Source organism: Phoca vitulina, unplaced genomic scaffold, assembly GCF_004348235.1.
Source record: "Phoca vitulina isolate PV1807 unplaced genomic scaffold, GSC_HSeal_1.0 scaffold3, whole genome shotgun sequence".
Lineage (NCBI taxonomy): Eukaryota > Metazoa > Chordata > Mammalia > Carnivora > Phocidae > Phoca > Phoca vitulina.
In genome coordinates, this window is record NW_022589706.1 from 81,297,732 (window position 1) to 81,313,037 (window position 15,306).

At 35.0% G+C, this 15,306-nt stretch overlaps 1 protein-coding gene across 3 annotated transcripts in view; it reads left to right on the top strand.

Moving 5' to 3' along the window:
- The window catches only part of GSTCD (glutathione S-transferase C-terminal domain containing), a 130,589-nt gene that overhangs the window by 5,650 nt on the left and 109,633 nt on the right, over positions 1–15,306 (top strand). For all 3 annotated transcript variants that reach the window (XM_032400942.1, XM_032400943.1, XM_032400944.1), the window contains exons 2-4: positions 3,508–3,945; positions 4,560–5,027; positions 13,517–13,768. In XM_032400942.1, coding sequence (XP_032256833.1) covers positions 3,529–3,945; positions 4,560–5,027; positions 13,517–13,768 — 1,137 coding nt within the window. In that variant the 5' untranslated portion in view covers positions 3,508–3,528. The remainder of the gene's footprint in view (positions 1–3,507; positions 3,946–4,559; positions 5,028–13,516; positions 13,769–15,306) is intronic.

Sequence of the window (15,306 nt, forward strand, 5' to 3'; positions counted from 1 at the left end):
CTCAGATCTTGATCTCAGGCTCATGAGTTCAAGCCCAGTGTGGAACCTACTTAAAAAAATATGTATATCTTTGAAGATTCACAAGTAATGAAACCAGGTTTAAATATTTTCTTTTTACCTCTCTATTCCCTCTGCAACACTTCCAAACAAACTGGCATGTCCAGGGAAGAGATGTACATTCCATCAGCCCTGTTCAGCTCCTACGTCTGTGGTTTTATCTGCTGCTTTCTCAGTCTGTCTCAGGAGTAGTGGCAGTGTGGCACCTGTCACCGCTGAGCAGATGACACTGCTTCTGTGCGTGGCAGGAATGTAATATGGGGTAACAGGAGCTGCCCCAGAAACCCTGGAGACCCAGAAGATGCTTCTCCAGTACCTACCTTTGTAAAGCACATGACATAAAAATAATGATGTAAGGAACCTCTAGGTAGAAATGAGAAGAAAAAAAAGAGAAGAGGGTTTTCTTTTGCCTATGATGTCTGCAGACTTAAAGCAAAAACTATGTTCTACTCTCTTGAAAAATTAAACACATAGTACAAACCAAAAACATATATCAGATTTGTACAGGTTTGCTAATACTTAATATTTATTTTAGAAATTACGTTCGTATTTAATGGGAAGAAATTGCCCAGGGAGAGTCATTTTTTTTAACTCCAAGATTATTAAGTAACATTTTTAATCTTCCAGGAAAAAAAAAAAACAAAAAACACCAACATCTATATTGGAAAAATAAATTATGTTAAGAATCAACAGTACTTTGCATTTTCTCTCCGGCATCTCATTAATTTTTAGATATCTCCATGGGCAGGTTATTGCTATTCTATTTTGTTGACATTTAGCATTTATTAAGTGCTCACAGTGACAAAAGTTTATAGAATATGTAAAAGCCTATTCTCAAGGTTCTTATTTTTATATGCCTTGGAAAGTGGCAAATATACATGTACTCTAATTTCTGTGTATCCTAAATCACAAGCTGTAAAATAGCATGACATTGTTTTCAGTTTTGTTTGTTTGTTTGTTTTAAAGATTTTATTTATTTTTATTTGAGAGAGAGAGAATGAGAGAGAGCGAGTACATGAGAGGGGGGAGGGTCAGAGGGAGAAGCAGACTCCCTGCCGAGCAGGGAGCCCGATGCGGGACTCGATCCAGGGACTCCAGGATCATGACCTGAGCCGAAGGCAGTCGCTTAACCAACTGAGCCACCCAGGCGCCCCTTGTTTTTTTTTTTTTAAAGAGTTAGCAGGACTAGTCTCGTAATTACTATTTCCTAGACTGCTGGGCAGATGAGGAAATCTATCACGTTTTCTTTCAAATCTGCTTCTTGAAGCACTTAGGGATCTTCTGTATCATATCCCACTATCAGCAGAGGGAGTTAAGAAGATCAGTAAATTATCAGCAATAGATTTACAGGAGGAAACTCTTCAAAGAAATTATTAATTTCCTAGAAAATGTGGTTTCTTCTGCCTGTGAGCTTTAATAAGCACCCTTTAATATTTTGTTTTAAAGTAAATTATAGGTACAAAAAAATTAAAAAAAAAAAAAAAAGATAAGCTAGGGAGAAAATGGTTTCCATGGGTTAAAAAGTTGTTGCTCTTAAATCACATGAAATAATTTTCCTCTAGATAATCTTTTAAAGAAGTAACAAACCATGGTGCAGATCTGTTATGTTTTAATAAAAGAAATATAAAACAGTAGTGATTACTTGCATTATCAAGAGGTTCGTACTTTACTAACTATATCCTTTTGTTATAATGAATTATTAGATCTTTAACAAAGAAGCTGAGGACAAAGACACTTAATTTCAGAGTACACTAATATTTCAAATACACTTAAAGAGTTGCAGGTATACTTTTTAAAGGCTTTTAAAATAATTTTTCCTCTACTGTATGGTCTTCCTAGTACAGGTTTCCATGGTGAATGCTTTTAAAGAGTGCCATCTAGTGTTAATTTTGGAATTGTGATTTATGGATTAGAACATGGGGAATTTTAGACCCAGGAAATGTAGAAATCAGTTATCATAGTTGACAAAATTATTAAGGGACATGACTTGAAAACACCCATCAGTAATTTGACCTCAAGATTGTGTATGTCTGCATCTTTAAAATAACCAGCATGTGTATTCATGCATTCATTCAACAAATAATTCTTGATTATGTGTGTGTATATATATGTATCAGGCCATGTTTTAGGCATAGCAGTAAATAAAACAAAATTCTATTCTCATAGAACATTATTTGTGTGTTACCACAGTTTGAAATGTGAAGAAAAACATAGAATAGTGTTTTCAGGGTGGGTAGAGGTGGAGTTTTCAATTTAAATACAGTAGCCAAGGATCATCTCAGCAAGAAGTTGATATTTAAATAAATACCTGAAATAGGTGAGGGGGTGTTCCAGGTACTGGAAACAACTGCAAAAGCCCTGAGGTGGGAATGTACCTAGTATTGTAAAGGAATAACAAGCCACTTTGGCTGGAGCAGTGAGTGATGAGACCAAGGAGATCTTTAGGCCATTGTAGGAGCTTTGCCTTTTCTCTGAATAGGATGGGAAGATATTTGTTTGAGTAGAGGAGTGACATGATCTTCTTACTCCGTTTTTGACAGGATCACTTTGGATACTATGTTGAGAAGAGACTAGAGTGGGAGGTAGGATGGAAAGCAGAAGATAATTGCTGTAATTCAGAGATAGGTGGTGGCAGCTTGGATCACAGTGGAAGCAACGAAGATGGTGTGAAATAAATATTTTAGATATATATTGAAGAGCCAAAATAAGTTTTTAATGGATTGGTTATGGAGGTGTGAAAGAAAAGAGTAATTAAGAATGACTCAAGATTTTTGGCCTGAGCAGCTAGAAGGATGAGGCTCCGTTAACTGAGATGGGGAGGATACATGAGGAGCAGGTTTGGGGTGTGGGGGTGAATGATTCTGGACATGTTAACTTTGAGATATCTTGGTTATCAACATCTAAGTTATGGGGAACTTCAAATATTTTTCTGTTGTGATTCAGCATGCAATAGCTCATCATATCAAAATCCACTTTAGGAGAGTCTGTTTCTCACGAGGGAATGAATATATCCACCCCCCCCCCCACCCCGGCCCCATGATTGTGTTGTAGAGTCAAAAAAGAAGTAGTGTGGGAGGACAAACATTGCCAAAGCTTCTCCAGACAAGTCCTAGTATTCTTGGTTATTTATTTCCCATTTTATTCATCTCCTGTTCTTACCTGTAGTGAGACCCCAATGTACTTGATTGGGAGGGTTCTATTGCTAAGCACATGAGGTATGCTTATTTTAAAGGAGCTCGGTGAAAATAACCCCTAAGACTAATTAATTGCACCGGGTGGAAATCTTTCTTTTGGAAGCCGTTTATTCAGTTCAGGAACATATTCTCATGGAATCGTATCTATCACAAACCCTTGCTGCTTTCTAGAAAAAGTTTTTAAATATTCATCTTTTATTTCAGCTTCTAAATTACTGTATTCTAAGGCCTGTAACCACTTCAATTTATGCTGCAGGTGACCCAATGAAAGAAGAAAATGAAAGGCATTAAGAAAAGTCTTACAGAAGAACACCTATACTTGGACTTTTCTCACCAAATAGAAGGATGCATCTTTCCTCTTCATACATCTGTAACTTTGTTTTTGTTGTCATACTGTGACTGCAAAATCTTTAAAGTTTGCTTAGTCCTCACTGGAGCAAGTACAGATATTTCACTAAAAAATGTAGTGCTCCAGGATGTTGAACTACAAATTATTTCAAGACAAGAGCTTCCACCAATAGTCCAGAATTGCTGTTTACCTGCAGTAGTGGAAAAACCAGACAATTTCTGTAGAGCAGGACTTGCTGTCGTCCTGAGACACATAATCCAGAAATCGTACGAAGCTGACCCTTCCAAGAAGGAAATTTTGGAACTTTTGGGTTTTAAGAAGACTTGCTTGAAAGCCTGTGCCGAAGTAAGTATGATGGCTCTTCCATTACTTAAAAGCCATAAAGTGATAACACATTCACTTGAACATTTATTTTAACTTTCTGTGGGAGATGAATTAAATCCTGCTTACTTAAGAAATCTCTAGTCAACAATGAAATAAAGTAGCCCTTCATGTATGCCAATACTTGAGGTGCAGCATTGAAGAATAAGAATTCAAGATTTATTTTGTGAGGTTTGGGGACATTATTTTTAGATTATGACTCCTTTTTTTATCTTTTGTTTTAATTGAGGACTTTTAAAGGAAATTTTACACATGAATAGGAGCTCAAGTAGCAGTGCTTTGAAAGCCATACTTTTTTAGGGATGCATGTCCTTCGAAGGCTTTGGGAAGGAAGGATTTATTCAGTAAGAGGATGCAGGAGGATGGCATGTATTCCAGGTATAGGATTGCTAAACCGTTGTTTAGTGTTATCATTTTTAAAGCCCTGTAATATGTCCCTTGATATAGCATAAACACCTAATCCAGGGATGGCTCAGCTTCAATTGTCAAAACCAGTCTTACTTCCCAATAGAAAGTTTTCTTCAAGCTATGTTGAAAGTAAAGACTCCCTTCATTTCTTCTGTTATTTTGTTTTGCAGGTTAGTCAGTGGACCAGGCTATGCGAACTCACCATCCCTTTAGCTATTGAGAATTTTCTCAAAGAATCTTCTGGCCAGCACCCAGCTATCCCTGTGGAAATAATACAGTTAGAGAAAAAGCTTAGCGAGCCCGTTAGGGTGCATAACGATGACAAACTCCGTCGGCAGAAGCTGAAGCAACAGAAGGCTGCTGGGGTTGGGCCTTCCCTTGCTAAGGAAAAAACAAAGAGCAAGGTGCATAGACAAGAAACGTCTGAAGAGTTGGACTCTTCATCTGAGAGCCTGGAACTGAAGGTGGCATTCTCAAAGCTCACAGTCCTCGAAGAACCAGCTACCACCAACAGGGAGCCTTCTCATATCAGAAAAGCAAAAGCCTCTGACCTTCCACCTCTGGAGCATGTGTTTGCAGAGGGCTTGTACTTCACTTTGGCAGATATCGTGCTCTTGCCCTGTATCCATCATTTTTTGGTAAGGTTTATTAAGAATGGATACATTACTAGAAGTTTCAGTCTACGAAATTGCCTAGGTTTGCATCCCTATTCCACTTCTTACTATCATCATGTTCCTGGGCGAGTTATTAATACCTATCTCCATTTTCTTATCTGTAAAAGAGAGATCATAGTACCTATCTCATACGATCAGTGTGAGAAGAAATGACAATTTGTGTGAAGTGTGAACGTATAGTGTGTGGCATGTAGTAAGCTCTCAGTAAATCTTAGTCATTATTATAACTTTTAATTTTGAGTTGCTAAAATTTTGGCAATTGTTATGATTATTAATTTCAAATTGCTCTTGCGATTACCTTCAAATATTAGAGGTTCCAGTATTAAACACTAAAAAAATCTTGCCAGCTATATTTTATAATTAAGTAGTCGCTTAAAATACTAATTACGTTATGTTAGGTATTATTAAATCAGAAATATTTTATCATCGTGTCTGTGCATCTCTGTTCCTTATAAGATTACATTCAGTTGCTGGCTATGCTAGTCAGTGTTGTGGGAGAATATAAATGGAAAGTTTTCTTCCTTAGTATGAGTGTGTGTGTGTATTCTTTTTCCTCTCTGTGGAGGAAAAAAGAACAAGGTAAAAATAATATTATCCCGAACATGGGAAGCTGTAGCTCTCTGCAGCTTTCCAATTGGTTTTCAAGAGCTGCATTGTTCTTGCTTTGAAGCGTTTCACCCTTTCTCCTAAAAAGGAATCAGATACAGATTTCATTCTCATATATCACCAACACTTCAGGTATCTCTACTGACAAACGAGAAATGATTTCTTTTTTTTTTTTTTTTTATATGCACCCCTATGTTATTTTTTTATTTTTTATTTTTTTTTAAATTTTTTTTATTGTTATGTTAATCCCCATACATTACATCATTAGTTTTAGATATAGTGTTCCATGATTCATTGTTTGTGCATAACACCCAGTGCTCCATGCAGAACGTGCCCTCCTCAATACCCATCACCAGGCTAACCCATCCTCCCAACCCCCTCCCCTCTAGAACCCTCAGTTTGTTTTTCAGAGTCCATTGTCTCTCATGGTTCTTCTCCCCCTCCGATTTCCCCCCCTTCATTCTTCCCCTCCTGCTACATTCTTCTTCTTCTTTTTTTCTTTCTTAACATATATTGCATTATTTGTTTCAGAGGTCCAGATCTGAGATTCAACAGTCTTGCACAATTCACAGCGCTTACCAGAACACATACCCTCCCCAGTGTCCATCACCCAGTCACCCCATCTCTCCCACCCCACCCCGAGAAATGATTTCTAATGAAAATCTATTTGGAGGCCGGTGCTTCACTAATAATAATAAGTTAGGTGGTATTAATTAATTGGCATTTTCTTAACATTTCTAAAATAACTTCGGAATTAAAGGATGTGAAAAAGAGATTTGGGAATTGTTTAGATGTTGATTAGTATTTTAAATGTCATATGTATTCAGAGTATCCACGGAGCTGGGTGGGGAGAAAACATCAACTTTTTTTTTTCTAGTCAAATGATTTCTAAATTCTCTTACTCCTGACCTTCCCCTTTATTACCAACTTCAGTTATTAGAGCAGTTATTTGATACATATTATGAAATACTGTTGGTGTTCGTGGTTTCTTGGTCTTCTTGGATAACTGTGTTTGTTTTTAATTTTGTAAGAATTGAATCAAAGTGGCACATCCACTAATTGATTCATTTAAGAAACTTACTGAAAGCCTACTGTGTATATAGCAGTTACTATTGTAGGCACTGGAAATAGAGTGATGAACAAAACAGATAAAGTCCCAACCCTCACGGAGTTAATATTCTAGCAGGGGAAGATAGAAATGAACAAGTAAACAAATAAATAATATATATTTAAATAATAGCAAGTGGTACAAAGAAAGTAAAACTGATAGAGATGAGTTATCTGCTTTCAAACGCAACAAAATAAATATAAAATTGGATTTACCTGTATGAAGTTGATTCTCGATAATTATCCAAACATCAATTTTCAGCTAGTTTGCCTTTGATTTTAGCTTAATTTAAATCCTATTTACCTAATTAGGATCAATTGAGGCTGAAGTATTTTTAATTGAGAGGGATTTTTTTTTCCCCCTCTTCAATCAGGTAGGACATCTACTAACTGCTACTACATAAATTTACATAATACTACTGAAGAGCTTTGTTCTTAGTTTAAAATAGGGGAAAACATGTACACTCAGCCTTTATTATTACACGTATTCTATGATTAATTTTTTCTCTTCTGACTTTTTTTTTTTTTAAAGATTTTGTTTATTTATTTATTTGACAGAGAGAGAGAAACAGCATGAGAGGGGATAGGGTCAGAGGGAGAAGCAGGCTCCCTGCTGAGCCGGGAGCCCGATGTGGGACTCGATCCCAGGACTCCGGGATCATGACCTGAGCCGAAGGCAGTTCCTTAACCAACTGAGCCACCCAGGCGCCCTCTTCTGACATTTATATGTAAACTAATTCTCACAATATTTTCATTTGTATTTTTCTTGGATCTGCACATTTTCTTTCAGGAATTAATCTTTCTTTGCCAAAGAAAGATACTGTTGATATTGTTATGTTTATTTTGCTCCTTTAAGTCACCGTGGGTTATGAAGCAGTTGTTTGAGTTCAGGTAGTGGCTATGATGCAGAGCATATGTGCTTCATTAATACACATTGAGGTGGTGGAGGGTGGGTCCAAATGGTCAGTCTCAGGATCAAGTTCATGATCAGAAATGAGAGTCAAGTTACTAGGTTTGGATCAGAAACAGAGCCGAACCTAGAGCAAGGATATTTGGCCACAGGAATAAAGCCAACAATATGAAAGAGCAGTCAGTTTTGCTAAGTCAAGGTTTGGAGTACCAGAGGTCAAACTTAGAAGAGCTAGGGAAAATACACAGTTCTGCTAAGCAGAAAAAAGCAGAAGATGCCAAAACAGTCGTAGGTAGAGTGGCCAAGGTGCTGTGTCTGAACTTGCTCCACGCTTTTCTTCCTTTTCAGTGGATATTTAATTTGCAAAGTTAACCCAATAGCCCAGCACTTCGTTATGGAAGGTGCCTGACAAAACCCTCTCTTCTGGAAATTTTAGGAATAAACTTTAAAAAGAATAGATTAAAATGCACACCTCTTATGATTTCCATTTTTTAAGTCATTTGCTAGCATCTTCTAGTAGTTATAGCAAGCATATGGGAGAAATAACAATGAATAGCTATACTCTGGCAAAATCCTGATGTTCCCTGATACCAGAAAATTGTATAGTTATTTTTAAGTTGTTACTAGTAAACAAGTATACTTTGATAGGACTATTTAAAAGATTATTCTACTCCCATAAGACAAAATTTGCCATTTTATAAAATATTTTTGTAATTTGAACACTTAGGATTTAACTTTTTACATGTTAACTTCCAATGCTCTGAATTGAGTTTTTAAAAAGTATGACACATTTATTGCTTGAGTAAAATTATTGTAGAAATTGATTTTTAAGCAAAAGTACCTATGTTAAATGTCTCTTTCACTGTCCCTGTTGTCATAAAATTAGGAATAAAATGGGAATCTATTGACTGGCATATTGCAAAAACTATGGATGCCACATATTTAGTGGTTAATTTGTATATTCCATATCTCCTCCTTTGCATTAGGTCCTCAAAAGTTTTCAGTTTTAACCCACCAGTTCTAATCTATAAGTAAAAAATGCAGAATTGGGATTATATTTCCAATTAGATGGTTGACTGCTTACACTGCTCACCTAAACATTTTTTAGTTATGACATATTTTCAAAAGAGTAAACATGACTAAGGAAGTGACATAAAGTAAGTACAAAACATTTTATATAATAAATGATTGGAAGGTGATGCAGAGGAGGAGATATTTTGGATAAATGTAACATCTTGCTTCTCTCCAGGCAAGTTTTGCTGGCCCTTATTACAATTAACTACAAAACCATTAGGGTTTCATTTTATGCTCTTGGTAGCAGCAGTTTTTTATCATTATTTAAGAATAAATAATCTTATTTTCTTGTCTTTAAGAAACCGTGATATTTATAATGGTTTTGATCTTATCAGGCAGGTTAACTTTTTTAAAAATCATTTCTTAGGAACAAATATAATTTTCATCTCACACATTTTTCTTAGCCATTTCCTTAAATATATCTTCTTGAGTGTAATGAATGTGGTTCAGTACCTCCTGAGCTGTCTGGATATTAGCAGAGCAGCCTGGCATGTTGATTAAATGGGATGACCTGCCATACAGTGTAAAACTCCTCGATTTCTCTTTTTTTTTTTTTTTAAAGATTTTATTTATTTATTTGACAGAGAGAGACACAGCGAGAGAGGGAACACAAGCAGGGGGAGTGGGAGAGGGAGAAGCAGGCTTCCCGCGGAGCAGGGAGCCCGATGTGGGGCTTGATCCCAGGACCCTGGGATCATGACCTGAGCCGAAGGCAGCCGCTTAACGACTGAGCCACCCAGGCGCCCCACTCCTCGATTTCTCTTAAACGTGAATTATTGTTACTTAATCAGAACTTATTTTCCAATGGAAGGAAAGATGCCATATGCATCTAACAAGAATAAATCACTACCAAGGAGAGGAAAGGAAAGGTGAAGAAATTAGAACATTTCTTATTTGATTAATTTATCACAACTTAAGCTCAGTTCCCTTAGCACATAAGCTATTTCCAGGCAATTAAGAATTTTGGCAAGGGGGAGCCTGGGTGGCTCAGTCCATTAAGTGTAGAGACTGCTTAAGACTCTCTCTCTGTCTCAAAAAAAAGAAAAAAAAAGAATTTTGGTGAGAATTATAAACTGTTTGGTGCCCAGAGTACCATTTAGACAGTATATTTCAAACTCTTTTACTTTAACTCACAGTAAATAATGCATTTTACAGGTGATTGAGCATACTTATACAAATATGTATATATCTTGTATACATTAAATATACTTGCAACCCACCTTACTACATGCTGTGTACTCTGATATTTTCCATTTTATGCCATTTTAAAAACTACGTTGATTTCACAACTTTGCCACAGGTCATAAACAGCTGTTTGAAAAACATTAATTGAGGAGATTCTTCTTTGAAGCTAATAAATAGTTTCTTGATCATTTGTTCACTCACCAGAATATTATCTGCAAGGCAGTGTTTTAAGTGCTTGCTGTATACAAAGAGTTAGACATAAACCTTGCTCTTACAAACAATTACTTGTGCTTATTTAAAGTCCAGTTAAAATAGACTGAAATACACATGCATGTGAATTTTTCATTAATTTTCTGTCCTTTCTGGCTTCTGCTTTGGTACTGATTATTGCTAGATATATTTGTCAAGATTTTCTTGATTTGACCTTTTTATTTATCTGTTTGTTCATAATCACCAGTCATGATCTGTTGGTGACATTATTACTGTTTCTATGGAAACAACATTCAGTGCCTCAAAAAGAAGCAAGAGCATTCTAATTTTTAAAGAAATTGAAGTTTGGTGGTGATGGTACGGAGAAAGCATCTGGCCAAGAGAAAACAAGAAGATAATTTAAATCAGGAGTAATGGTTTCACATTTTCTAATTTGAATAAAAGCCTTACTTTAAGTGCTGCGTTATAAAAAATTCTAACTGATGCTAGTTATCTTTTCACTTCTAAATATCTATAATTGTATCTTTTATCTTTTTACTATTTTACTTCAGTGAAATCTCCTCCTTACCCCATCAAATCTTTTTTAAAAATATGGTTCTGAGAGTGTTTCTTACATTACTTTTAGGTTATACTGATTTGATTCTGTTTCACGTTCATACATTTTAGGGGAAGAAGGCTTCACTAAAGAAAAAAAAAGGAACTTTAGATCACTATTAAAATAAGAGTACAGCCTCTCCATTTCTCTTATTCCCTCACTTCCTCAGTGAGTGTATAACTTCCTTGAGATTCCTCAAAACATACCAGTGACTGTAGACTAAATGGAGATAACAAATTCTAATCATTTAAAAATACCACATACACTTTAATTTATTTTAATTCTCTCCCCATTAACCACTTAAATTCATGTTCATAAATAAGTACGTATTAAGTATTTTAGGTTTTTGATTAAGCAGTGTCCATTTACTCTCTATGTTCAGTGTGTTGAGAACTTATGAAATATAATGAGGGTCGGGGACAGAGGAATGTGTTCTTGCCCATGAATTATAGATGAAGGGGTTTCTAGATTTGAAGGAAGTTGACTAAGGAAGAGTTTTTAGAGAGGCATAAAAATATGCTACCAATGAAAGATGATAGAAACTGAAATACACGATATAAAATTTCCCCAAATGATTTTCAATTGTAGCATTTATAGACATTTCAAATGTTGTCATGGTATTTCTATTGATTATCTTAGAATAATCTATTCATATTTTCTGTCCTTTTTCTGCTAAGTATTGGTCTTTTCCATTATATATTTTTTTGGCTTACAGGATAGTCAGTATGTGCATACATTCTTCGTTTGTGTGTATATAATATTATTATTCTTCAAGTAATTCACAAATGCCTTTTGGGCCTCTTATTGCTAAGACATTTGTCCTTTGTCAGTATTATTTAAATAGTGTGTCTTGATTTTAAAAATATCTTTAAAAAATAGATGATTATTTAGAGTAATTCTAGGTTTATAGTAAAATTGAGCAGAAAGTACAGAAAGTTCCCAGATACCCTCTGTCCCCGCACACACAGTCTCCTCTACCATCAACATCCTGCACCAGACTGGTACATTTATTACAACTGATGAACCTACATTAACAAATTACTATAACCCAAACCATATTTTATATTAGGTTTAACCCTTTGGATTGTACATTTTGAGTTTTGACAAATGTGTGATATGCATCCATCATTATTGTATCATACAGAATAGTTTTACTTCCCTAAAAATCCGTGCTCCACCTATTCATCCCTCTGTCCTAACCCGTGACAACCATTGATCCTTTTGTTATCTTCATAGTTTTACCTTTTCCCGAATGTCATATATTTGGAATTACACAGTATATAGCCCCTTAGATTGACTTCTTTCACTTAGCAATATGCTTTTAATGTTTCTCTGTGTCTTTTCATGGCTTGATGAGTTCATTTCTTTTTAGTGCTGGATAATATTTTATTGTTTGGTTGCTATTTATCCATTCACCTATTAAAGGACATCTTGGTTGCTTCCAAGTTTGGACAATTATGAATAAAAGTGCTATAAACATCCATGTGCAGGTTTTTACATGGACATAAGTTTTCAACTCATTTGGAGTGCAATTGCCGGATCATACGGTGAGAGTTGTTTAGCTTTGTAATAATCGCCAAAGTGTCTTTCAAAGTGGGTATCCCATTCTGCATTCCCACCAGCAATGAATGGGAGTTCCTGTTGCTCCACATCCTTACCAGCTTTTGCTGTTGTCAGGGTTTTGCCTTTTCACCCTTCTAATAGGTGTGTAGTGGTGTCTCCTTGTTTTAACTTGCAATTCTCTAATGATATATGGTGATGAATGTTTTTTCATGTATTTATTTGCCATCTATGTAACTTCTTTGTCATATATATAACTGCCAACTACGTAATTCTGAGGTGTCTGTTCAGATCTTTTGCCCATCTTTTTAAATGGTTGTTTTCTTATTGTTGAGTTGCCCCAATTTATATATTGTGAAATGAATACTAAAAATATAGAAAACTTCACTAAAGAAGATACTTGAATGGCAAATAAGTACATGATGCTTAACATCATTAATCACAGGGAAATGCAAATTTGAAATCACAATGAGATACTACCACACATCCACTAGAATAGTTCAAGTAAAAAAGACTGACAATACCAGTCGTTGGCAAGATTTGGAGAAATTGGGACATTTTCTAGTGGGGATATAAAATGGTACAGCCATCAGGGAGAGGAGTTAGGCAGTTTCTTTAAAACTTAAGCATACAGTTTCCATACAACCTAGCAACTTGGCTCCTAGTATCTACTCCTAAGAAATGAAAAATATTCAAACAAACACTGGTGCATGAGTTCGTATAGCAACGTTATTCATAATTATCAAAAACTGGAAACAATGCAAATGTCTGTCAACTAGCAAATGGATAAACAAAATATATTATACTGCACAGTGATTACTACTTATAATGAAAAGAAACAAACTACTGATAAATGCAACTACATGATGAACCTCAGAAACTTAATGCTAAGTTAAAAAGACACATTTTATGATTCCACTTCTCTGAAATACTAGAAAAGGCAAATTATAAACATGGAAAGTAGATCAGTGGTTCCTTGCAACTAACTGGGGAAGCAGAGATTGACTGTAGGTGATCACAACAGAACCTTTTGGTGTGATATAAGTGTGGATTGTGGTGGTAGTTACACAACTGTATAAATTTGCTAAAACTCATTGTTTGAACTGTACACTTAAAATGTGTGAATTTTATGATATGTAAAGGTATCTTGACAGCTGTTATAAACAAAAAATGTGTAATAGTATGTTTTGTTCTCTGCATGCCTAGGTAATTATCTGCAAGAAACTTTCTGAAAAGCTGATGGAATTTCCACTGCTCGCTGCTTGGTATCAGAGGATTCAGGAAGTGCCAAGAGTAAAAACAGCAGCTTCTCAGTGTGGGATCCAGTTTCTCCATTTACCAGAGTTGCTGACCACCTCAAATGAACAAGATTCAAACTTAAGTGAGGTTCCAGGTGTAGAGGAGCAAAATGATGCTTCATTTATAGGAGGACCAAGACCCACTATGACCAAGTTAATGGTACTTAAAATGTTTTTCTTAAAATTTTCTTTGAAAAATTCCATGTGATAATGTTACTGAGCATTCTACCCCAACTTGCAATCATTTATTCACATTACTTTTGTTTTAAATTTTATTTGTAACTATTTTATATCACCCTTACCCAATTAATATTTCTGTGTCTTTTACATATAAATGAGGTATAGTAAATTGAAGATTTTTATTAGTATGTGTCTTTGGAGACAAGTAAATCAGAATATATATTTTTTAAAAGTATTTTTCTCAAAACTTTTTTTTTTTTTTTTTTAATATTCAAGACATTGGCCAGGGTCATATCACATCTGGTCAAATGTATTGTTTTAACCTGACATTTTTCTGTTGCAAGGTTTTGCTCTTAGTGTTTAAATTTTGAGATGATTTGAAGTTAAAGAATATGAAAATGAATATCTCAATTTACTTTCCAAGGTTTTGTCTAAATTTAAGATATTTTAGTTCTTTGAATTTTGTTTTTACTTTTTCACTTTAATGCCTTTTTATAAAACAGGTATGATTTCTTTTTTTCTCTTTGCAGCAAAATTTGTTTCTAATAGTACTTATTGTAGAAATTTTCGCAATAGGCTTTATTTTCTCTATCATTCTAAACAATTTACAAAAATGTTTTGCTTTTAACTTCAACTATTTGAAGATTTATTTGAATAGAGGAAAAATCAGGAAGTAATTTGAGCTATTCATCTGAGTTGTACTGGAAAGATATTCATTATATTTCCCCACTTGGGTTAGGAAGCATTTGAGTTCTATGGTTAACAGAAAGTTTGCTGAATTAGAAAAGCACAAGATTTTAGTAGTGACATCAGCCTCTTATCTCATCAGTTAAGCTTTGTTAACCTAGTGATGAAACAATGAAATAGGATTTTATAGTTGATTTTAGAAGGTATCAAGGCATGTCCAAAGTTTGATGTGTCTTGATCAGATGACTATACTGTGCAGGGATCTCAGTGTCACCTCTTGAGTTTTTTAAAATAAATAATCGTCAGTAATTTGCTTTGCATTAAAATACTAATTTTCAAAATCTCAACAAACCAAAAATCTGCTTTTAATTCATACTTACACAGTCTTAAAGAAAATTGGTAATTCAGATTTTTCTACCTATGTTTTTCTAGCAATAAAATGACATTAGGAAAAAATTTGTATTTTATGCATATTAAAAATATCTATAAACAATGAGAAATAAATAACAAATTTAAATTCAGGAAAAGTTAACAAACAATTGTAAAAATAAGCTGTCTTGTAATAACATAAAAAATAAAAAGGAATCCTGAATTTTTAATTTACAGGGGGTGTGTTAGTTCAGGTCCCCCAAGCAGACCAAGATGGGGTTAGATGTGCAAGAGTTCTACTGAGGGAAATCTGTGAGGTAAAGTGGGGAGGGAGATAGAGGAGGCTGGGAGAGCCTTCAGTCTATGATGCAGGTTTAACCCCTGTGCATGAGACAGGGAAGGAAGGATGATTGGGTTAGAAAAGCTTTAGACTTCACTGCAGGTCTAAGAAAGTTTTGGTAA